Source organism: Crocuta crocuta, unplaced genomic scaffold, assembly GCF_008692635.1.
Source record: "Crocuta crocuta isolate KB4526 unplaced genomic scaffold, BGI_CrCroc_1.0 scaffold317, whole genome shotgun sequence".
In the NCBI taxonomy this organism is placed as follows: domain Eukaryota; kingdom Metazoa; phylum Chordata; class Mammalia; order Carnivora; family Hyaenidae; genus Crocuta; species Crocuta crocuta.
Window position 1 is genome coordinate 1 of NW_027530984.1, and position 25206 is coordinate 25206.

The following is a 25206-nucleotide window of genomic DNA, read 5'->3' on the forward strand; positions in this document are numbered from 1 at the left end:
CGAGTGCAAGTACGGAGCTCCTTACTTCTCCGCCATCTTGCCAACTTTAACCTCTAGTATATTTTTCAAATGTCCATTTTAAAAAGAAAAAAACTATTATTTCCATTTTCCTACTTTAATTCTTAATGAAAATTCATATATTCCTACAAAAGTTTTTCACCGATTTTTAGCCATGAATATTTTTTTAGTTGCTGGTCATTGTTTGATGGTTTTAAGCCATTTTTCAATTAAGATATTTATCTTTCCTTTAGGATATGCAAAAGATGGTTAAAATGTTTTTATTCATGTCAGAGTACTTTAACTTTTATATATGCAAATTAAGTTGACTTTTCCTTTGTAGCTTTGTCAATCTTTTATGCATAAAAAAGTCCTTATCATAGGGACATACATTCTCTTCTAATTATATAGTTTTATCATTAAAATGAGCTACTTGTTCCATATGAAATACATCTGCCATATGATGTGAGACACAGGTCTAATTTTATTTTTTCCAAACATCATTTAACCAGTTGTTCCTGATAACCTTTTATAAGAACTTCCTTTCCTCACCAATATTTAATTTCACATTTATTATCTACAAAAAAAATTGTAAATTCTGATCTATGTGAAGTCTCTTTCCATTCAGTGCTACTGATCTGTTTTTCAGTTCTTATACTACAACAACACTGTTCGAATTACTGTAGGGTTTTCTCATTATTTAATATTAAGTAGAGCATGTTTTTCTCTATTTTCCTCTAACACTTCTTGGCTCTATTTTCCTGTTAAGACTTCCAGATAAGCTTTATAGAGTCATTTTGTCAATTTTTTGATAAAATCCTTTCTGACATGTTTATTGCTATTGAAATATAATTTATGAATCAATTTAACAGGACAATTTTTAGAAAACTGAGTTTCCCTATTCAAGATTAGTACTCAGTTCTTCATGTACTCAAGCCCCCTTCCCCTTTTTTATGTACCTATCTCATCAATGATAATATTCTTGATCTCAAATTGGACTGTGAGATGTGTACAGCCAGACATAAAATCCCGTATTTTTTTGTCCTCTCACCGAAGTTCAGGAGCCTCTGGCTCCAAAGAATCTTGACAAATATATGATAACTAATTGATCATATTATGTATCCACTTAGATTTAGAGGTTCTATTTTTACCATGTATATCCCTAAAAAGAAATTTCCAAGTAATTTCTTTTTATAGAATCTACATTCTGACAGAACCATATGACATCAGGAACCTATTATATCAAGAGTTCAACTTGCTGAGATTTTAATTCTTTCTTTTTGCTTCACTCTGTTGATTAACATAGAAACCTTAGGGAGTCTGGTTTTTTAAATTTATTTACACCCTTAACTTGTGATAGCTAGAGACTGTCACATTTTGTGAATCCATTATATTTCCATCCTCATTTTTTCCCCAGCCTGATCTTATCCTTGTAAAAGTACACAGTCTAGTTGCCCTAGATACAGTAGTTCTGATTGGAAACGTTCAGTAGCTACTATACAGAGCAGGAAAAGATAAAGAAAAAAAGTGAAATAGAGAAATTAGAGGCTATTTTGTATCTGACAGCAGACTTTTTAACAATTCTTACTGTTAAAAAATTCCATTGGGGTGGAGGGTTTAGAAGTAAAATGAAATACAAGTCTTAAATTAAGGAGAGTTCTGAAAACATTCAACATGTTAATGTTTCACCAACCCCTACAGCATCACACCTTAGAAGAAACCTGTAAGCCTGAAAGGGTAATTTTAAAGCAACAAAAAGAAATGCAGGGGGGAGGAAACTGAATATGTATCTCATTAAGTAAAAAATGAATCATCAAGAAAGAGCTTAAACCTCAACAAATTCAAAAGGTTCCTAATTTCTAGTGTAAGGTTATATACAGGAAACATCTGATGTGCCATCAAAATTTAACTTGGAAAAAAGCCAGGAAACTGAGTCAGGATTACTCTACACGCAACTAGGGGTATCCTGGAGTTGTTCAGGCTAATCAATTCCCTTTATGTTTTCAAGGAAATATATCACTAAAACAATTAATCAGTAAATACTGGAACCAACTCTTTTAAATGCTCAGAATTTTCCAAAAAAAAAAAGAAAGAAAGAAAAATTGAGACTGTATGTTCATTTGTATGTGGTATGAGGGGATGAGTCTCTCCCCTCAAATAAATACCGTCCTCAAGAGAATTACAATGGAGTAAATAAAATGGCTTAATATAACTGAAATAATTAGAGAACACTAGAAATATGCAAGGAAATACTAAATTGGGTTTTAAAAACCAAAGTTTACACCAGAGAAAAGACGGAAGAACAAATAAATGTTATACTAGCCTGTAAAGAATTAATGAAAATAATAGTATTTGAAGAAATAAGACTTGAGTATTTACAGGAAGATGTAAGAAAAGTATAATAAAACAATTTTCAGTTTTATACATATCTTCTTGGGGGTATATTTAATATGTATTCTGGATCATGTATTATGTTTCTATAATATGTAATAAATTATACTATAATCCTTAAATAACTATTACTTACTAAGATCAGGTATTTAAAAATTCATCCCGTTTTTAATGAATACTTGAAAATAAGATTCTACAACAGTTCAAACACTATTCCCATAATTAGTATTTTGGCAAAAATGACTTGAATTCTGGAAGAAAACTTTGCATGCTCTTTTTTAATCCCTTATTCAATATGAGTATGACAATAGCTTCTATCAGTGTAGAAAAAAATTAAAACCTAAAAACAGCTCATTTTGGAAGTTAAATGAGATTCTTATGTAGAAAACTCTCTACTTGTTAGGAAAAACAGATATAAATATATACACAGCAACGTACATACAATTAGTAATGCATTTTTTTTTTGTTTTATTTAAAAATATTTTTTTAACGGGGCGCCTGGGTGGCTTAGTCGGTTAAGCGTCCGACTTTCGCTTAGGTCATGATCTCGCGGTTCGTGGGTTCGAGCCCCGCGTCGGGCTCTGTGCTGCCAGCTCAGAGCCTGGAGCCTGTTTCAGTCTGTGACTCCCTCTCTCTCTGACCCTCCCCTGCTCGTGCTGTCTCTCTCTCTCTCTCTCCTAGAAATAAATAAAACATTAAAAAAAAAAGTTTAAATAAAAAAAAGTTCCATCTTATAAAAAAATATTTTTTTAACAATTATTTATTTTTGAGACACAGAGAGATAGAGTGTGAGCAGGGAGGGGCAGAGAGAGACAGAGACACAGAATCCAAAGCAGGCTCCAAGATCCGAGCTGTCAGCACAGAGCCTGATGCAGGGCTTGAACTCATGAATCACAAGATCACGACCTGAGGTGAAGTCGGCCGCTTAAGTGACTAAGCCACCCAGGTGCCCCTGTAATGTAGTTTTTAAGTTTATTTGTTTAAGTTTTAAAATTTTATTTATTTTAGAGAGAGAGAAAGAGAGCCTGAGCAGGGGANGGGGGGGTGAAGAGTAGAGGGAGGGGCAGAAAGAAACAGACAGAGAGAATCCCTAGCAGACCCCATCCTGAGCCTAGCCTGATCCCATGACCTTAGGATGAGGATCTGAGTGATACAAGACCAAGAGTCAGATGCTCAACTGACTGAGCCACCTATGTACCCTTGTTTGTTTGTTCGTTTATTTATTTATTTATTTATTTATATTTATTTCTGAGAGAGAGAGACAGACAGACAGACAGCATGAGCAGAGGAGGGTCAGAGAGAGAGGGAGACACAGAATCTGAAACAGGCTCCAGGCTCTGAGCACAGAGCCCGATGCGGGGCTCGAACCCATGAACTGTGAGATCACGACCTGAGCCGAAGTCGGACGCTTAACCGACTGAGCCACCCAGGCGCCCCCTTGTTTATTTATTTTTTAAGAAATTCTATGCTCAATGTGGGGCTCAAATTCCTGACCCTGAGATGCATGATCATGCATTCTTCTGACTGAGTGAGCCAAGCATCCCAAGTAATGTGTTTCATTTTTACCTTTATCTATATTATTTAACTATTCTAAATATATGCAATTTATAGTTTCCTTGACATTGATTTTCAAAGTTGTATCCTTTAGAACAGTATTTTCTTCTTATTCATGATCATATTCATCTCAATGTTATCAAAATTGGCATCTGTTAAGAATGGCGTATTTTAATCTAGTTAATTTTCTAAGTATAACATAACATTACCTCAGTTTTATAAAGAATAATCCAATCCATATTTACTACTGAGTAAAAGAGTCACTTCTGGATATATCCCAATACAAGGGTAAAAAATGCTTTTTTTCTCATTTATTTCAGAAAACAGATTTTTTTTCAAGCAAAAGAGTGAAACTCTGGAAATCAGAGAATAAGGATATAAGTAGGTATTAATTTGAGTATATTCATTTCCTTATAACTCAATTTAAAAATAAAGTTTTTGTACTTCAATCTTTTCCTTTACCACTAAACTGGCAAAAGTATGAATTAATGTAACAGGTGGGCTCATGTGGTTTTAATAGCAAATGAAATATAATCAACTGTCTCATATCGTATTTCCAGGAAAGCAAGTGACATCTAGATTCTTAGCAACCCTTCTATTGGCAAAAAGTGTTCAAACTCCCCAAAGGGACCATATATCTTCTGCTCCTGGGTTTAATTGAAACTTTAAGCAAAATATATTACCTATTTAATGCAGCTGAGCTAGATGCTGGCCTCAGTAGTATATAGTCTAATGCCTGGCAAATGAACGTCTGTAACTATAGTACATAGAGTAGAATTTGTACCAAGAGTGAATGGTAAAAAAAAAAATAATAATAAATAAATAAATAAATAAAAATTAAAGCACTGCAGTTTTATAATGTAAACTGAACCTTGAGGAAAAAAAATTAGATTTTCTACATAAATTTTATATATGTACTCTTTTTGATATACAGCTAAAATTTCTTGATTTCCTTATCTTGTTGGCTTCATATCTTACAAAGTGAACTTCTAAAGTCTCTCAAATTTAAATTACACTTTTATGGACTGGTAGACTATACACCCTACACGGTCTCCTGGTCTTGTCCTTTTGGAAAAAAAAAATCAAAACGCAATAATTAATTTACCTTAAAAATTAGAAATCAATAATCTTTTTAGAGGCACATAGATCAATGGTTAATCCAATATATATGGTCGTACTCATATTAGTAGGGCTGACTCACTAATTTTCAAGTGCCAGTGGAAGCAATCATTGGAAAATCACCAGAACTCAAAATAAGGGAAGCAGATGGTATAAAAAGCTTAACACTACCAGAGTGTTAATGCTTCCACACTTGAAGGATGTGAAGTTCAAATCTCACACAGTTGAAAACCATCTCTTTCACAGTCGGCACGCTAAATGCCTTGAGCAATCCACTTAAAAAGAGCCAGTCACAGAAGAAAACATTAAGCATGTGAACCGTCATGTCAAAAACTTTTCTGAGTATTTCGATTCTAAATGTATCCTAAAAGAAGGCGAGGTGTACACATACACACACACACGCTAGAAAAATCCAGCAAAAATAAATGATTCAGCTAAAAAGACCCTAGTCATACAGAAGGCTGAGAGAAAAACAGACTATATTTAGAGCCATGCTACCAACCGATTTCAGCAGAAAATGTACATTTACTTCAAGGAGAGTTAGGGTAAATTTACAAGAAAGAATCTTTGCATTTTGTTTTCAGGAGGTGTATTTGACACCTTGTGTGTCAGTTCTTACCTAAGTAGCAAGGAATCTAAAGATTACTGGTAGCGATTTATGCCACTTGACTCTTATTCCACAAGTTTCTTTCTTTTTTTTTAAGTTTGTTTATTATTGATTGATTGATTGATTGATTGATTTAGAGAGGGAGAACGTGCATTAGCAGAGAAGGTGCAGAGAGAGGAAGACAGTGAGAATCCCAAGCAGGCTCTGCACTGTTTGTGCAGAGCCCGATGCTGGGCTGGAACCCATGAACTGTGAGACATGAACTGAACTGAAACACTCAGGTCTCACTGAGTGAGACACTTAACTGACTGAGCCACTCAGATACCCCCACAAGTCTTTCTTAGAAATACAATTCTAAAATTTGGATAAGCTTTTTATTACAAAAACTGCTCTAATGAATTCATTGTTTTTCCTATTCACTGTTTCTTGCTCCATTGTCTCTGGCTAGCTCAATAAATTTGAGGAAATCTCTCATAATTAAGGAGCTGGGGTTTAAAAGACAAAACTGAAATTTAAATGAAAAGATTCTTGGGGAGCCTGGGTGGTTCAGTTGGTTGAGTATCCAACTTCAGCTCAGGTGATGATCTCAAAATCCATGGGTTCAAGCCCCGTGTCAGGCCCTGCGCTGATAGCTCAGCACCCAGAGCCTGCTTCATATTCTGTGTCTCCCACCCTCTGCCCCTCCCTTGCTCAAGCTGTGTCTCTGTCTCTATCTCTCAAAAATAAGTAAACATAAATTTTTTAAAAAATAAATAAAATGGAAAGATTATTTCCTTCTGAGAGAATATGAGAAGAAAACATCTTTTCAATTTCAAACTTATGCAAGTAAAAGATTTATTAGTTATACCTTGTTGGAGAAAAATATATTTTCTATTACTGAGCTGGGATTTTATAAAGTAATAGGGATGTGTATTTAAAAAACAAAAAACAAGTGGGGCGCCTGGGTGGCTCAGTTAGTTAAGCGTCCAACTTCGGCTCAGGTCATGATTGCACGGTTTGTGAGTTTGAGCCCCGTGTTGGGCTCTGTGCTGACAACTCAGAGCCTGGAGCCTCCTTTGGATTCTTTGTCTCCCTCCCTCACTGTTCCTCCCCTGCTTGTGCTCTGTCTCCTTCAAACATAAATAAATGTAAAGAAAAATTTTAAAAAATCCCCAAAACAAAAACACAGGTGGTGCCTGGGTGGCTCAGTTGCCTAAGCATCTGACTTCGGCTCAGATCTTGGGGCTGCTGGCTTCCAGCCCCATGTCGGGCTCTGTGCTGACAGCTAGCTCAGAGCCTGGAGCCTCCTTCAGATTCTGTGTCTCCCTCCCTCTCTGCCCTTCCCTTGCTCATGCTCTGACTCTCTCTCTCTTTCTCTAAGGTAAACATTTAAAAATATAACCAAATAAATAATAAAAAAATAAAACAACAACAAAACCCTAAGGGGTGGCTCAGTTGGTTAAGTGACTGATTCAATTTTGGCTCAGGTCATCATCTCAGGTTCCTCGATTGAAGCCTCACTTCGGGCTTCGTGCTGAGAGCATGAAGCTTGCTTGGAATTCTCTCTCCTCTCTCGCTGCCCTTCCAGCACTTGTGGAGACACAAGTCTCTCTAAAAATAAATAAACTGCAAAAAAAAAAAAAAAGAAAAAAAGAAAAACCCTAGAAATTACCAGGAACAAGAGAATCAAAATGGTAAGAACAAAATACAGGCAAATAAGGCAATAAACAGCAACGGATCATTATCATGCAATTCCTCAGGAAGAAAAATACAATCTTTCCCTAACATAAAAGACATGTTACCCCTTGTAAACACATATTTTTTAAAGAACAGGAAAATATGAATGTGTATGCAAATTGTGACAACTACTGTCACGTTAGAAATAAAAAAAGAGTTATTTTTCCCATTTGGTTGGTTTGATTTCTTTGGTCCAGACAACATAACGCAAATGACATAGTTGGAGTCAAAGTATTTTTGAGTTTAGAGTAATACAATTTTCCATCTTATTTACAGGCATTCACATATTAAGGAAAAGTACTGAAGAGCTCCAGACTAACTGTGAAACCACCTAGAAAGTTCCATGAGAGCAGGAACCATATGGGCGATTTTCATTTCATACTAGCACCACCACCTTTGTACCCCCCACCCAGCACTTGTGACTTAAAATGAATTTTTTTTCCTTTTTGGCTCACAGAGGTTATTCTAAACACAGTGATTATACACTGCCCTGACCAGGCAGTAACTCTAGACTCCATCTTACTCCAGGTAACACATTACACCCTTTTGTTCTCAAGATATATTACCAACACAAAAGGGCTTAAATTGCTTAGATAATTAACCTAACAATTACTTTGCATTGACAAAGCTGAGTAATTTTATTTTAAATAGTAAATAGGCTTAAAATGACCTTTGGGATTGGAAGGGCTCAAACTGATAAAAGGATTTAAAAGTCACAGCCTCATTTAGTTTTCCATAATCTCTTAGGAATATTCAAAAGCCATATGCTAGTGTACATAATAAAGGAAATAAGCAATTATAGAGAAAAAAGGGGAAAATTGAAGGTGGTTAAAAATTATCTGATATTAAAGTTTAGTATCTTGCATATTTCATTTTTGTAGGTGTTTTATCATTTTTAACAAAATAAAGAAGTTTTTAATATATATTGAGACAAGGAATCCGACACATACCTCTATATCTACATCTACAGATATTTTGGTGATTTTTAAATAGGTAAATAAAAGTTTTTTGACATAGTAAAGAATGTACCAGCTTCAGTAACAGACAAGGGCTAAATAGAAAAAGGATTTGAATCTAAATCAGGAAACTACCCTTCTGCTTCTAACACAAACCAGAATCCTGAAAAGATCAACTCAACTCTTTGGGTCTTAATTTCTACTTTGCAAAATAAAAGATTATATTAGGAGGAACTTTGAAGATAGGCATCTTCTATCTCTAACACTCTTTTGATTTTTTACACATACTCCTTTATTTTAACCTCCAAATAAATGACAGCATAGGATGCATTTAAAAAGATAATGTTTGTATATATAAACACAAGTGCTTGGGGGTAGTGGTCCTGAGAGTGTCAATGAATGAGCCCTAAGAAAAATGAATACTTACAGGCTAAATGTGGCCAGACATTATAATCCATCACTGATCCCTAAAGGGCACTAATAATATGTAAATGTGTGAATTAGAAAACACATTCAAGGCTGTTGATAAACTTGATAGGATAATCAGCACATGCTGACAGACTAATGAAACTGATGAACTGATAGGGCAGCTTATCTCCTGGGCCATTTTTTCTCTTGTCATATGGAGGCTAATCAAAATGTATTAGGAGTTAACACAAATACTCAGAGGATTTCACCCATTTGATTAGGAGGTGAACTCACTCTGAGAAAATTATAGTTTCGTGAACAATTGAAACTACAAAACGCGCTCAGCTGAAAGACCCTCACCTAAAATTACACAGAAGGCAGCCACCATAATTATGGAAGAGATCTGGAATGTTAAATCATATTGGGATTCTCCCATTACAAAGCCTTCTCAGAGTCTGGGCAAAATGACCTCTTTCTATAATGAAAAATAAGACAAAGGACTAAGCAATAACCCCAGGGTCATACCTATCATTTGCTGCCTGTGTGTGCTCAGCATCTGTGTATGAGAGACAGATCCCAAAGTAGCAGCTGAGTTTTCAATCAAATTTATTTGCATAAAATAATTGAATGAATTCTCTGAAATCACTAACTATATAGTGAGGACCACACTTCCTATTAATAATAAAGATGTCATATGCAGTCTGTTGCCAAGGAGCTGAGTCCTTTCCTCATTTAAAGAAAGACATCTTCTTTGAAAATTCAGGAAAATAGGGAACAAGGGTCCCAGAAGCATTAGCATTAAAAATAAAATCATAGAGTCAGGGGCACCTGGGTGGCTCAGTTGGTGAAACATCTCACTCCGGGTTTCAGCTCAGGTCATAATCTTGCAGTTCATGAGTTAAAGCCCCACACTGGGCTCTGTGCTAGGAGTGTGGAGTCTGTTTAGGATTTGCTTGCTCTCCCTCTCTCTCTGACTCTTCCCTGCTCTCTCTCTCTCCCTCCGTCTGCCTGCCCTCCCTCTCAAAATAAATAAACATTAAAAAATTTTTAAATAAAAAATAAAATCATGAACAAAACCACCGTGATTTCTTGAGAAAGCTAGAGAATAAAATCCTTTTAATGTTCATTTTGACATGAATAACCATCCAGCATTAATACAGAAAAGTTAATTCAACTGACAAATCTATATTCAAAAGGGACATACTTTATGGACACACATATGGGTAGATACATGTGCTGGGTAGGCAGATTGGTGGTAACATGCTGGGTGGTAAAAGCCACTGTTCTAATGTACTAAAAGTACATTTAATGAAACTAGATTTTTACCTTTTAGTAATTGTACCAAAGAGAAAAAGAAGCCACAACTAAAAATATCCCAGTGTCCTCTTTCACCTAATCATGAAACCAGTCCATTGCTGCACAGGCCAACTGGGGGTGGGATTCTCAGACACGTGGAATGAAAACTTTGATCCCTCCCAAATTACTATTTTTCTATTTACTGACCTGTGCCTCATTCTATCTCTAAATTATTTCTAATTTTTTTTTTCCTTATTTAGAAATAAGAAAAAGTGAGTGTCTTTGAGACCTATATACTTTCTAGTTTGGGAAGGTTTGGGATTTGTTGTGTGTGCTCAAGCCATATAGCTAGTATCAAATTTCTCAAATCATTGAATACAGAAGCATAAAATAATCCTAAAGATTATGTAGTCTGTTTTCTATGCCTAGAAATATTAAACTGAGTTTAATGAGAAAGGAAAATCTGAGTTTGTGATTTGTGCTTTGGAGAAAAATAGGCAACTTGATGGAAAAAGTAACCATTTTTCTCCTCTCCTTTATCTAGTTTTCTTCTCTCCTTTAACTTTATTAGCAAAGTTAAACAGCAGAGTATCTTAAACTGCAGGGATTTTCCCCCAAGAGACACATACTGAATAGATAGTTTTCAGTTGTGTCTACTATCAAATAGATATGGTGACAATTTCCTATAAGGCAGTCACAGATCAATCACAGACGATAGCTAGATTATTTTATTAGAAATTCTAGTTCTTGGCCTCTTACACTTTACTGTAAAATAATACTCTGATAAAACCTTATCAGTGAGAATCACACAACTTGGTTCAGTTATTCCCATTTTTTATAAGCATCAAAATCATGACTCTCTATTCCATATCATGTTTATTCAGAGGAATCTTCTGAATAAGAAAATAACATGATCAAAAGTTATCATGAATTTGATAAATCATTAAAATATAAATCTTTATTCACCATTTTTAATCTCTAGAGTCTAGTTTTAATACTCATACCCAGATGGATTTGTGAGTCACTTGCAACAACTATGGTATCTGGCCAATTTGTTAAGAATCACTATGTTAATGTATTTATTTGCTCTTGTTAGAATAAGTGTGCTTTGTCAGGATGTCTGGCTGGCTCAGTCAGCAGAGCACGTGACTCTTAATCTCAGGGTCATGAGTTTGAGCCTCACATAGGGGGGTAGAGTTTACTTTAAAAAAAAAAAAAAAGAAGGGTGTTTTGTGAAAATTTGAATGTATCACACAGCTGTGAATAAGTTTTCTGTTTGTGTGTGAGGATTAATAATATAATTTACTAGAATTCTATTTAACAAAAGCACAAATTTTAATTTCTCCATAGGTCTCTGAAATATCAGTTAAAATATTAACATTTTACTTACCCATCATGTTGTACAGGCTCTGTGGGGCAAACTGCCTGGGCATTTTCTGAATTGCTTCCTTGTATACGCTAAGGGCATCCTAATTTAGGAAACAGAAAGGAGACAAAGTACAGTGATATTCACTACAAATAAAATAATAACATCCTTCCAAAGTCAAAACCTTCCATTGCTATTTCTAAATGGTTCATTAGAGTAAAATACTTGAGCTGTCTTTTGATAGCATACCTACTTTAATTCCATGAATGAAAATATTCAACCCAGTTAGTAGAGAAGGCCATATAAACATTTAATTTAACAAGGAGTCAAATGTTATCAATGCTCTTTCATTTTAAGATTAAGTTTTTCCAGTTCACAGAGGTTATTCAGTTAAAAAAAAAAAAAACTAGTAAAATTCACCTTCAGAAATTACCCATCATCATCTAAAATCTATACGTACTTCAAGCCCAGCAACCAGGTAGGATCTAAACAAAACAGTGACTAACAAATCTTCTGGCTACTGAAATCCACTGAGATTATAAAAATGCAATTATATAAAAAGTCGTATCTTCCTCCTTATACTGCAGTCTTAATACAGGGTGTAAGAGTATGGGTTTGAGAGAGAGGAAGGGAAGGAGGATTAGTATGTGTGAGAGAGGGATCCCATGCAGGGATGCTTCATGGAAGACTAAGGGCACACACACCTCCAGCTTCCTGGACAATGTCCTGTCTCCAGTGCTTTTCCTCTCATCCCAATTAAAAAAATAAAATTAATTTTCATTTTATTCCTATTGTAAAAAGAATTAAGTGGATAGGATTAACAACAAATCCCTTCCTTAATACTCAGAGCACAGTGTATTTATTTTTTTAAACATCAAATAGTGGGTAGTAGATAACAGTACGAATGTGTCTTGGAGCATAAACTCGAACAGGAGATAGGCAAATAAGCTTAAGAAACTATGTAATTTCCCCTTTCTAGAGGAGTCACAATTACTCTGAGAAATTAACAATAACGAAATCTTAAATTCTGTGTAGCAGAGGTTCTTTTCCAAATGAATTCCACCAAAAAACTCTTTTAACAAAAACTCATATTAACTTCTTAAATGATCATAGTGCCCCTGCAATGACATCTTAGGGTAGAAAACACGGAGACAAGATCAAGAACAAGGGGGAAGGAACAGGGCGGAGGTTTTGGCCTGACCTCATAATGTCCCTGTTCATGATAGAGTTTTCCCAGGTTGTACAGACAGCTGGTAACTGAGCTCTTATGTGCATGAGGGTCCTTTAGATTTTCATCAGGGATCTCAGAGCACTTTAGGAATGTGCGTCGGGCTTCTTCTGTCTTTCCTTGGTTCATTAGAATAATACCGGTGTTTAAATAGGCAGCTGAGGAAAAAAAAAAAAAGGATGAGAAGATGATGCACTCTGTGACTACAATAATGTTATATTTACTTCAACTCAGTTTGTATGGATTATTTCTGATTTTATAAGAAAACCACGAAATAAATACTTGGGATCAGACATAGACGGGAGCCATAACGCAATAAGGAGTGCAGGTATCAGTGAAGAATATATGGATAGCCTTTGCCCTCAAAGAGCTCAAAATATTTTGAGCTTAAACTCTAGAGGAATACAAGTTGTATTTATCTTAATATATTACAAATGATAAATGGATATCAAACATGATTTAATTGAGACAGATGTAATTATGAGAGGCTCATAACCCAACTGGTAAATATTCAGAAATAGAAATAGCATGTTTTTTTCTCTCTGAGGCTGTAAGTCATCAAGATAATTTTCATGGATAAAGAAGTAAAGAAAGAGGTGTTTTAAAAGAACTTGAATATGACTTACAAGCCAGGGTAGGCCTGCTTCCGATCGCCAATTTGTAATAATGTAATGCTTCCGCAAACCTGCTGTTCTCCTGTAGAAGTAATCCTCTGCATGAGGAAAATAGAAATTTGGAGAAGGACTGCATTACTATACATAAAACCACAAATATTTATTTTATATTTCAAAACTAAAAATGGTTAGAGGGGCTGTAAAAATGCTGAGCTGGTACTATAAAAATAAATTCTAAATAGAAGGAAATGATTACTCAGGAGAGAAAATATAGGAGAGGTATCAGCTACATTTATGTTGCATTGTAAAGTATTAAGAAGTATTTTCAAAAAGCCCTTTCCTCCCAGTGAACTTTTTCCCTTTCCAGCAGTTTTTCCTCTTCCACTGGAATGACCAGCCACCTGGATTTCTTCTTGGAGCATGCACAATTTTTCATCACTTCAGAAAGGAAACGTGTCTAAGGCAACACACACACACGCACGCACGCACACACACGCACCAGAGCATGAGATGCCTCTCTCACTAGCCATATTACTGGGGAAATACTGGTCCATGACTGCCTGAGAAACAAACGGTAATATGGGTCAATAGGAAAAAGAGAGAATTTAGCCAGATACTATGTAAGAACAGAGAGAAGACTGAAGGTTATTCAAATTGTTATTTCCTTATTTTCTGGATTTAGTGAAATAAGTTTGAATTTCAGAACACTAGGAAAATTTCACCTCACTGTTGTGAGAGACAACATGCTTTTGTCTACAGACCGCTAAACCCCACGGGTCTCCTGAGAAGGCTCCTAAGGCAGTGGCCACATGGATTATGTCATTCCAGACTCCACCCTCATGACCTAAATAAGAATCAATTATAATCATATCTATAAAAATACAGTGTCGGGGGTGCCTGGGTAGCTCAGTCGGTTGCGTGTCTAACTTCGGCCCAGGTCATGATCTCACACGGTTCATGCATTTGAGCCCTGCATGGGGGTCTGTGCTGACAGCTCAGAGCCTGGAGCCTGCTTCAGATTCCGTGTCTCCATCTCTCTCTGTCCCTCTTCCACTTGTGATCTCGCTCTCCCTCTGGCTCTCAAAATGAATAAACATTAAAAATATTTAAAAATACAATGTCAGGGAATTGGACTAAGTACAAAAAGCTCTCTCAGAAGCTTTTTGGCCTGTGCCTTATTTTCTTGTAATCAGTGAGTATCTTATGGACATTTGGCACCTTTATTGGGTCAAGTACTGCTGTTGTAAACCTCAAACTGAAGAGACCACTTTGCCAGCTGCTAAGGCCTTTGCAAAATGAGAAGGCTACCGATAAACACACATCATTTTGTAGAATATTTTTAAAATATTCATCTTACTATTTAATGAGAATCACTGAAAAAATATGAAGAAAATCATTTCAAACATAAAGTCTGCTCACTTGTATCATTAGCAAAGATTAACCTTACTATTTCTAATATTTAAGATTCATCTGAATAGATCAAACCATTCCAAAGCACATCACATACATAGATACATAAATGTATATTTCTATAAAAAGATTTGAGCAACAATTTTTTTAATGTTTATTTATTTTTGAGAGAGAGAGAGAGAGAACGAGCAAGGGAGAGACAGAGATAGGACACAGAATCCAAAGCAGGCTCCAGGCTCTGAGCTGCTAGCACAGAGCCTGACATGGGGCTTGAACCCACCTACCATAAGATCATGACACTCAACCTACTGAGCCACCATGCACCCCTGAGCAGCAATTAGTTTGATCATGAAATTGATATGCTTTGCAGTTGAGTATACTTTTCAGTTGCTAGTTTCCTGAAGTATCCAAGAGTTTGTGCCAATGTTCAACTGTCTTTTTTTTTTTTTTGAGGGTGCAGGGGAGACAGTGCAAGTACAAGTTGGGGAGGGGCAGAGGAAGAAGGAGGGGAGAATCTTAAGCAGGCTCCATGCTCAATGCTGAGCAGGATGAGGGGCTTGACCTCATAATAGTGAGATCATGACCTGACTCTAAATTGAGAGTCAGACACTTAACCAACTGAGTCATCCAGGAATCCCTGTTCTACTGTCTCTAAAAGTGGGTATATACCTAAAACTAACAGAACATGACATATCAACTACACTTCAGTTTTAAAAAATAATAACTCTAACAAAGGGATGAAATACTCTTTGTAAAGACCTGAATATCTTTAAAAATAAATACAAAAAAGGTAGAACTGTTAAAGAGAAGAGAAAATTCACATGCTTTTTGAAAAAGGAATAATATTCTAACAATAATTTTATTGAAAAATGCTGGATTTCCAGTTAATTAAGTTCATATACAGAATCTCATTTCAGAAACTTATCTACAACCTTAATTACCTTTATCACTTTCCTTTGAGAGTGAGATAATGAGGTCCTACACCTTTGATACAAGGCTAAGGGCACCTGAGGAGAAATACCATCCAGATATTTAATTCTATTTTTTGTACCTTCCTTAGGAAACAAAATGCTTCCAAGAACCCCCGTTTACCTAATATCTTCAATCTTTTTGTCCACTATAGTTTCCTTTACCTTAAAAAAAAAAAGAAAAAAAAAAAAAGCTTATGTACCTCTTAGCACATAGAGGAAGAAAAACTCCAGCAACCTTTATTCATTTCTGCATCTACCTATACCTCTTATTATTGCTCTTCTCAGATACAGATTTCCTTCCAGAATGGTCTATAGTGTAAATGTCCAATGACTCAAATCCTATTTAACCCTAAATCCAGTTTATCAGTTCTAATTATCAACCACCCCCTTTCCCCCACATAGTGTGCTTATATGAATTGCCCACACAACTGTACTTGTGACTGTGTAACTCCTCCTTCTTCCTGAAATTTTATTTCCTCTGCTTCCTGGAGACTGGTCTCCCCTAGTTTTCTGGACTTGGGACCATCCTACAGAGAATAAAAAAAAAAGTATCTCTTGAAGTACATTCATATATTACTTTGAAAGACTGGTGCTTCAGAGGACTTTGTCTTTCTTCTCCTTTCTTCACAAATACTGTCTCTGCATGACATCATGCTTACATGTAGCTCATATATAGACTGACTCTTCTCAGTTCTGAAGTGGTGATTGGTCTCCTGACATCCAGATTTATTTTTAACAGCTTACTGAACTACTTCAACCTAGGTGCTCACTAGAATTTCAAAATCAGCATATCTAAAACCTGAAAACAGCCTCTCCTGCTCAAGAATAATAAAAAGAAGGGGTGGGCACCTGGGTGGCTCAGTCGGTTGAGCGTCCGACCTCGGCTCAGGTCATGATCTCATGGTTCATGGGTTCGAGCCCCGCATCAGGCTCTGGGCTGACAGCTTGGAGCCTGGAACTGCTTCGGATTCTGTGTCTCCCTCCTTCTCTGCCCCTCCCCTGCTCATGCTCTGTCTCTCTCTCTCTCAAAAATAAATAAGTATTAAAAAAAAAAGAAGGGGCACCTGAGTGGCTCAGTTGGTTAAGCATCGACTTCAACTCAGGTCATGATCTCACAGTTCATGAGTTTGAGCTCCATATTGTGTTCTGTGCTGATGTTATGTCCGAATCGCGAGTCACCTCCAAGGAGCTGACACCGATGCAAGTATATAAGGGTCTTTATTACAAGCTCGAGCAGGGGCTCACCCGTCTCCCGTCAGAGCGGCAGCAAGGTGAAGCCCCGAACAATAGCGAGCAGGGTTTTTATGGGGTAAGGGACAGGGGTGTTACAGTGCACATGTTGTACATACAGCATCATCACATAAGCACCAATCATAATTGTACAGGACCCATGGTAACAGTTTTGACCATTATCTGTGAGGCATCCTTACTTTTGGCAGGACCCAGTCATGACCTTTGAGAATCCTTTGAAAATGACCAATTATGAGGTGAGTTCAAAGGGCCCACGTGGGGTTTAGTGGTGAGTGATTGGCTAGTTTGCACAGAGTAACTACCTGTAGTTCCCAGCCCTAACTCAGACCACAGGAATGTTACACATTTCTTTTGACTGGCTGATCCGAGGGTGGTCCGAGGGTGGCTTCAGCTGAAGCTTTTCCTGGAACTGGGTTACGTGCAGCCCGAGGCTGCTCTTAATGGAGGACTTAATTTCAGGCTCCTCACTGACAGCTCGGAACCTGGAGCCTGCTTTGGATTTCTCTCCTTTTCTTTCTCTGTCTCTCTCCCTTTAGAGCTCTCTCTCTCTCTCTCAAAAATAAACAAACATTAAAAAAAGAATAAGTAAAAAGATAAACAAATGAAATAAATAAAAAGAGAAAAAAATCTCTTTGGCAATCAGCACTGCCATTCACTACATTTACAAAATCAGAAACCTGGTGACCATTTTTTACTTTTCACTCATACTCATAATTCCATGTTTTATAAAGTCTTCAAAGCCCACAAATTCTTTATTTTCTCACTCTTTACTCTGCCTCTCAAGGTTTATCTTTATGGCTCCATCAGAGCCCTTTGTATCTTCACTGTCACCTAAATAACTGCAACAGCCCACTAATTAGTCTCTACATAATTACATTTCTAAAGGGCATATGCTGTTAGGCTAGACAGAATTAACATGAGGGGATGAGCACCTATCTTTGACAATATGCCTAAAGCCCATAAACTTGCAATCTGATGAATTCAGCCTCATGGGCTCCCTAACGCTAATGTACTAAATTCCAATCATTTCCCAATTCAAAACCATACAGAGGAGAAAACGATAAATAGCATCATCACCATACCTAGAGAATTTTGTCCAGCCTGCTTTATTCTTTGGAGGAATATAGTCCTACGGAGAGCTATAGTAGTCAAGTGTCCAGGAATACATGTAATACAGCCCTTTGAATCCCTGAGTATCATCCCCTACATTATGTGAATAAAGGCAGCAGATAATTGAGTCCAATGAAGTGAGGTCGCTATTGTGACCAATTTCTCATGGCTAAAGATTTTAACTAAGCATCAACTATGCCCTAGTGTGCATGCTGTAAATGTGAACAAGACAGATATACGCTCGCCTGTGGATGAACAATCTACTGAGGGAGATAAATAAAATAAATGTTGTGGAAATAAATATGCTAGAGGATGGAGGACCAACACTGGTCCAGCTCAGGAATGGACAAGTGAAGGTTCAGTGTCAAAGTGACATTGGCAGAGATGTGTAATAAGCAGCACTTCACCAACAGTAAAAAGTGTTAGGAGCTCCATGTTATACAGGAAGAAAAGAAGTTCAGAAAATTTACCAACTCTAGGTTTTATGATTAAGAAGAGGCAAAGCCAAGATCTGAAACACAGTTACTCTGATAATAAATCCCATGTTCTTTCTAGAAGAAAAGAGGAGGAAAGCAAAAAATATTTCAACTTGAAGTGCCTTCATACTAGTTTATGTTGCTTTTTGCTCCAGTACTAATTAGCATCCATGCTCTGATAAGGAATCCCACATGTTTTGGCGGTTCAGGATGGACTTGGGTTAGTTCTAGGACTGTAACACAACCAAGCTTCTGTTACTGCTGTTTCCCACATTTACCAAACCCATTTTTTATTTACTGTAGAGATGACAGAGGAATAGAAACCTTTCACATAGTAATAACTGTGGTAGTAGTAACAGCTAAATTTATTTGATGCTTACAGTGTGTCAAGCACTTGACATAAAATTCACATTTATTTTTCGACAATAATCTTAGGAGGTAGGCTATTATTACTAGTCCCATTTTACAGAACATGAACTTCAGACAAGAAAAAGTTTAACAACATGCCAAATGTCACACAACTAGTAAGAAGGATGCAATAATGGAAGCCCAGCAATCTGATAATAAAGGCAGATATGTATTGTAATAAAACATTTATAAAAGGCTTTTCCAGAACTGTTTAAAATTGATGACACGGTTTGTTTACATGCTGATCATATCAATAAAATATTCTGGGTGCTCTGTATATTAAAAATAAAAAGACATTTTAATATACCACAAAGCCAGAATCTAATGAGAAATAAATGTATTCATATTACATGAAGGTGCTTTACAATCAAGGGAACTAGCTCATGCTACACATTAATGTGAAGTTCAACTGTCTTTTGAGAAAGAAATTGAAAAAAACATTTCTGATCTCTCAATAACAAGGGGTTTGGTCACTTTTACATATGTATGGGTGTAGGTGGATATATTATAATATTTTCTTTTTCTAATTAAAAAAATTTTAATGTTTATTTGTGGGAGAGAGAGAGTGAGCACAAGCATGAGTGGGGGAGGGCTAGACAGAGATGGAGACACAGAATCTGAAGCAAACTCCAGCCTCTGAGCAGTCAGCACAGAGCTCAACGTAGGGCTCAAACTCATGACCCATGAGATCATGTCCTGAGCTGAAGTCAAGGCTTAACTGACGGAGCCCCCCAGGGACCCCTATAGTATTTTCTAATAGAAGAAAATATTTTACTTCTCGTTTTTCTCCCCCAGTGACTTATCCTTCAGAAAAACAATGAAATTTAGTACTGAGTGAAGAAGAATACAAATTGGGGAAACAGAGAGAATGAATATTGTTTTAGTCAAAGAAAGAAAGCACATCTTGATCTATAAAGTACTATTCACTCTAACAGTTAAATTTTAGAAAAACACTTTATTTAACCAAAAAACCCCACAAAACAACAAAATGCCCTCCCTTAAATCCTATTGGCTATTTTTAATCTGATTTTGATCATATGGTTTAGGAATTACCACTGAGCATGTAGAATATTTTTTCCCCTGTGAAAGTTTTGCCTAGCTTTATGCCAATCTCCCTAAAAACCCTGTCTTTGTCTAAAATCCCATTTTTAAAGAATCACAATCATCTAGACACTTGATACATGAAATCCAATCAAATCCATGGTAACAGTGGATTGGACAGAGTTAAATGCAAACATTAAATGTAAGTAGGCATACAAATCCCTAGCTGATTCCAAATATTGACAGAGACAGAAGGGAAACATTTATTTAGCACAGTGTCTCTCAACCAGGGATGGCTTCTGTCGTATCCCCCGACTCGGCCTATCCCCCAGGGAACACCAGGCAACAGACATTTATGTTGTCACGTCTGGGTGGATTCTACTGGCATCTAGTGGGTAGAGGTCAAGGATGCCACTAAACATGTAAACCTGTTAGAAGACACACGATTGCCCCTAAAATCAAAGACTTATCTGGCCCCAAATACCAATAGTGCTGAAGTGAAGATATCACATTTTGCATTTCATATGTAATAACTGCAACACATTTCTTCATAATAGTTTCTGAAGAAGACCTTAAGAGGTCTTCATGTTCTGCCATTCACATACACGGCCCATGGAAAGAATATGGAAAAAAAGAAATCAAGTTACAAGGATTAAATTATTTTTCAATAAAAATCTAATCTATCATTTCTACTTTTTTCATTAAAAAAAGGAATTAGAGCCATGCCTGGGTGGCTCAGTCGGTTAAGCGTCCAACTTTAGCTCAGGTGATGATCTCGTGGTTTGTGAGTCGGAGCCCCGTGTTGGGCTCTGTGCTGACAGCTCAGAGCCTGGAGCTCAGATTCTGTGTCTCCCCTTTTCTCTGCCCCTCCAATGCTCATGCTCTATCTCTCTCTGTCTCTCAATAGTAAATAAAAATGTTAAAAAAAATTTTTTAAAGGAATTAGAAATGGGATTTTCTAAAAATTAAAAGAAAAAGCATACCTGTCCCACCTCTAGCAGTACAGCTGAGCAAATTGTCAGTGGCTCTTTGTAATGAGATTGCCCTCTATACAGAACTGTAGAAACCTACTGATCTTCAAGTGAAGCTTTCTTTTGCCTCAGGTTCTAACAAAGGTCTTTCAAAATAGTTTTCAAAATAGATTTTGAAATCTATTCAAAATAGATTTCTTTTGAAATCTGAGATATTCAAAAGTTGGTATTTTTTTTTTTTTGGCAAGTTTATTTTTGAGAGAGAGAGAGTGTGTGTAAGAGGGGGCAGAGAGGGAGTACACAGAATCCAAAGCATACTCCAGACTCCAGGCTCTGAGCTGTCAGCACAGAGCCCAAGGTGGGGCTCAAACCCAGGAACTGCAAGATCATGACCTGAGCCTAAGTTGATACTTAACAGACTGAGCTGCCCAGGTGCCCCAAAAGTTGGTATTAATAAAGTACATCAGCAGACAAAAAGTATACTTTTCAAGAATATATAGGACAGTGAGTAAGCTGATGTTTACACACAAAATGTGGGTGAAACAGGATGCAGTTTACACAAGAGTCATGCACTAAAACAACTTAAAGTTAGGATGATATTAATGGGAATATTTCATAGTAAATAGTATGGCTATTCCTTGGGCAAACATACTTAGCAATCAGAATAAATCAGATAACTTACTGTTCACAGGAAACGGCTCAAAAAATAATCTGTAATCCCTATAGCCCAAGTACAGTAGTCCCCGCCTCCTCTACCAATCCGTGATTTTGCTTTCCATGGTATCAATCATTCATGGTCATCTGTGGTTGAAAGACAATCTTCCTTCTGATGAATCATCATCACCTAGTGCTAGGTCAATAGCCCCCTAACACTACCTGACAATAACTACATCATTTGCCTCATTCCATCAGGTAGCTATTTTATCATTTCATATCATCACAAGAAGGAGAGTGAATATGGTACAGTAAGATATTTTGAGAGAAAAAGAGAGACCACATTCACATAACTTTTATTACAGAATATTGTTATAATTATATTACATTATTGTTAATCTCTTACTGTGCTTAACTTATAAATTAAACTTTACATAGCGATGTATGTGTAAGAAAAAATACAGTTATGTATAGGGTCTGGCACTACCCACAGTTTCAGGCATCCAGTAGGGGTCATGGAACATATCCCTCACAGATAAGTCTGCCATTGGGGCTATTATAATAATAAAATCTGTTCATTTCCTTAACAGAGGACCATGGGGGAGAAGAAGGGGAAAAATAGTTGGGGAGAGGGAGAGAGGCAAACCATGAGAGACTCTTGAATGCTGAAAACAAACTGAGGACTGATGGGTGTGGAGGGTAGGGAGGATAGGTATAGAGGAGGGCACTTGTAGGGATGAGCACTGGGTGTTATATGGAAACCAACTTGAAAATAAACTCTTTGTAAAAAAAATTTTTTTTTAAATCTGTTCATTTCAAATTGAGGTATTTTTTCTGAATTTTATTGCATTTGATTATCCTTTAACATGTGTAGGTACTTTGAAACTAGGATGCTTTTCCTTAGATAAAGTATTATAAATTTTAGGTGTTCAATTTTATTCTAAGGTATTTATGCATTTGAAATTTCCCAAATGAAATTAATTAGCACTGGTTTGGAGACATATTTGAACTTTGCATAAATCCAAATTTCCTAATAAAATTGACTAATTTAGCTAATGACTCTAAGAATGACACTTTATATAATTTAACTGTGAAGTGGCATAAGAGCTGAACTTGTTATGTTCTTTTTTTCTTCAAGATTTGTGCTTAGTTTTAGGCTATGCTTACAATAGGACACTTGGAAAAATAAATCTTTCTTCTCTATTATACAGAAGTGACAACAGCATGTCACACTCATACACACAAATGCTTCTGAATCTTGCTTGATGAAATAGATAATCAGGCAAAAATCTCAAGCGACTATACCAGCAATAAATGGAATCTATATGGAGAGCTCTATTATTATAAGAGCTACTGACGACTTGCTCAGATGCACTGACAAAAGTGGCACTGGCAAGCTTTTTCTTTTTAATTTCTAAGAAATTCAATTTCACTTTTGTCTTTATGGAAACAGTCAATAGAAATGATAGACTGCAAAAACAAACCCTGTTAATAAAATAAGTTGCTACCACTTGAATCAACTACAGTAATTCAAAGGTTTAGACTGAGGGAGAGGTTGGAAATTAGGTATCTAATAGGTACTAACGACTGAACATATAAAAAGAACCAGGACCAATCAGAAAGCCAGGCTTGGTCACGTGAGAAATCTATGTCCAATGAGATGAAAGCACAGTGGTTTGTGTACCTCTTAGGAAAGGTCCCTGAAAAAGAGAAACCATGTTCTCCCTTACCTCTCCTCTGCCCTGCTAACTGTAAGGTACAAATCCTGTTCTGAGGACTGTGGGCAAAAAACAAAGGAGCCCAAGAAGCAGCCCTTCATGAAACTCTATGAACTTTGGGGCTACACATCTCTGGACTTCTTTTTGTAAGACAGCGAATACAATTTTAATTCATTTAAACTAACGTTATTTTGAGTTTCTTATTACTTGCAAACCAGCCTCCCCCCAACTGATAAAATGCCACATGCATCCTTTTGTTTTCTATATATATATTTTTAAACCATATAAGACCATAAAATATGTAATATCAAGTATGGCTCCGATCGAGTATTTTAAGGAAAACTAACTATATTTGAATGACTACAAAAAATGAGATGCCTGGTTTTTAGTGATAACTAGAGTAGGCAATTGCCAACTATAAAAATAGCAGTTAATATATTTAATTAAAAGTATGTAACTTAAGAGCGTAATGGGTGCATGAAATTGGAACTCTTAAATTAAGCTCCTAGACATCAGAGTGGTCAGAGTTATCACTCTTCACCCAAAGAGTAATGACATTAGTAGCATTTTTTAATAAAAGCATTTTAATTAATCCTCTCAATTCCCAAATAACTAGGAAGAAGGAAACTCACAGGAATTATCAAGTGAAATGAAATAGGTAGGATTTTCATCTCAGGAAAAAAAAAAGATTCAATGAGATACAATTGATTGAATTTGAGTTCCAAAGGAGATATCACAGACAGAGTTTTATTTTCTGCTCTCAATGGCTTTCAGGCCACCTTGGGATAATAAACTTTGTATCTGAGGACCAAATATATTAATTCTCTCAGCTTATCTTTTTTTCTCAAATCATATACTCAACTTTCTCTTTCTCCCGTTCTATTTTAATTAAACTATTTCAGTTTAATAGGTACAAATGACATTTTTACAAAGATGACTTTGGGTATAAAAGCACTAATAAGGAAGCGGATATAAATTGTTCACCTTTTTACTTAAAACATGTAAACTCAACTTGTAAGAACAATATTTAATACATATGCTACAAAGAGCATGACTTAATTGGATACTTATTTTAAACTACTGCTAAATTATTATACATGATTATTATATACCATTATGTACTATGAGCAAAATTAAAAAAAGATGTCCCTTCTTGAAAAGGTTAAATTCCACTGGGAAGGATAAGGAGCAAGTTGTTCTCTGACTCTGTACTTTATTATTTATAAAAGAAAAAAATTTTTTTACAATTTATTTATTTTTGAGACAGAGACAAAGCATGAGCAGGGGAGGGGGAGAAAGAGAGGGAGACACAGAATCTGAAACAGGCTCCAGGCTCTGAGCTGCCAGCACAGAACCTGACGTGGGACTCAAACCCGTGAACCGCGAGATCATGACCTGAGCCAAAGTCGGACGCTTAACCAACTGAGCCACGCAGGTGGTGGCTGACTCTATACTTTAAATGCATGAAAAAGATTAGAAACAGTGATAGAGAAAAAGACACAGCCATGTGACACGAACTAGACAGATGTGCACACCTGATTCTATTACACAGCTTCCCAAAGCTAAATCCTGTTTCATCAGGTGTCACTTCCAAGTGTCACATACCTGCCAACTAGATTTCAGAAAATACAGTTAAGCTTCCTCTCTGGCATCTTTCTTTTGACACAGACCTGTTTGTTTGTTCCAAATTGAATTTTGTTTAACTTTGACAAAGTACAGTAATGACATCTTACTTCATAAGGAAGATTTTTTTGTCATTCTAACCTGTCAAATGTGGGGAGTAGGGATCCAAACAAATTAATTTTTTTTGTTGTTTGTTACATATCAAATGCATTCCCAAAAGTCTTATCAATTAATATTTGGGGGAAAATGAAGAAGCTGTAGCTTTTTTTCTTTTTTTAATTTTAAAATTAGTTTTTGCTTAGGGTGTAAAGAAAGAGAAAC

General features: G+C 36.3%; 1 protein-coding gene across 1 annotated transcript in view; it reads right to left on the reverse strand.

Annotated features, from left to right (window-relative positions):
- Nucleotides 1–11434: 11434 nt before the first annotated feature.
- Nucleotides 11435–25206, reverse strand: part of LOC144236591 (protein O-mannosyl-transferase TMTC2) — a gene marked incomplete at its 3' end in the record, with an annotated part of 246431 nt that continues 232659 nt past the window's right edge. Inside the window, exons 5-7 of the mRNA XM_077770236.1 lie at nt 13265–13350; nt 12612–12796; nt 11435–11513 (exon numbers count right to left, since the gene is read on the reverse strand). Of these exons, the coding sequence (XP_077626362.1) occupies nt 11435–11513; nt 12612–12796; nt 13265–13350 (350 nt within the window). The remainder of the gene's footprint in view (nt 11514–12611; nt 12797–13264; nt 13351–25206) is intronic.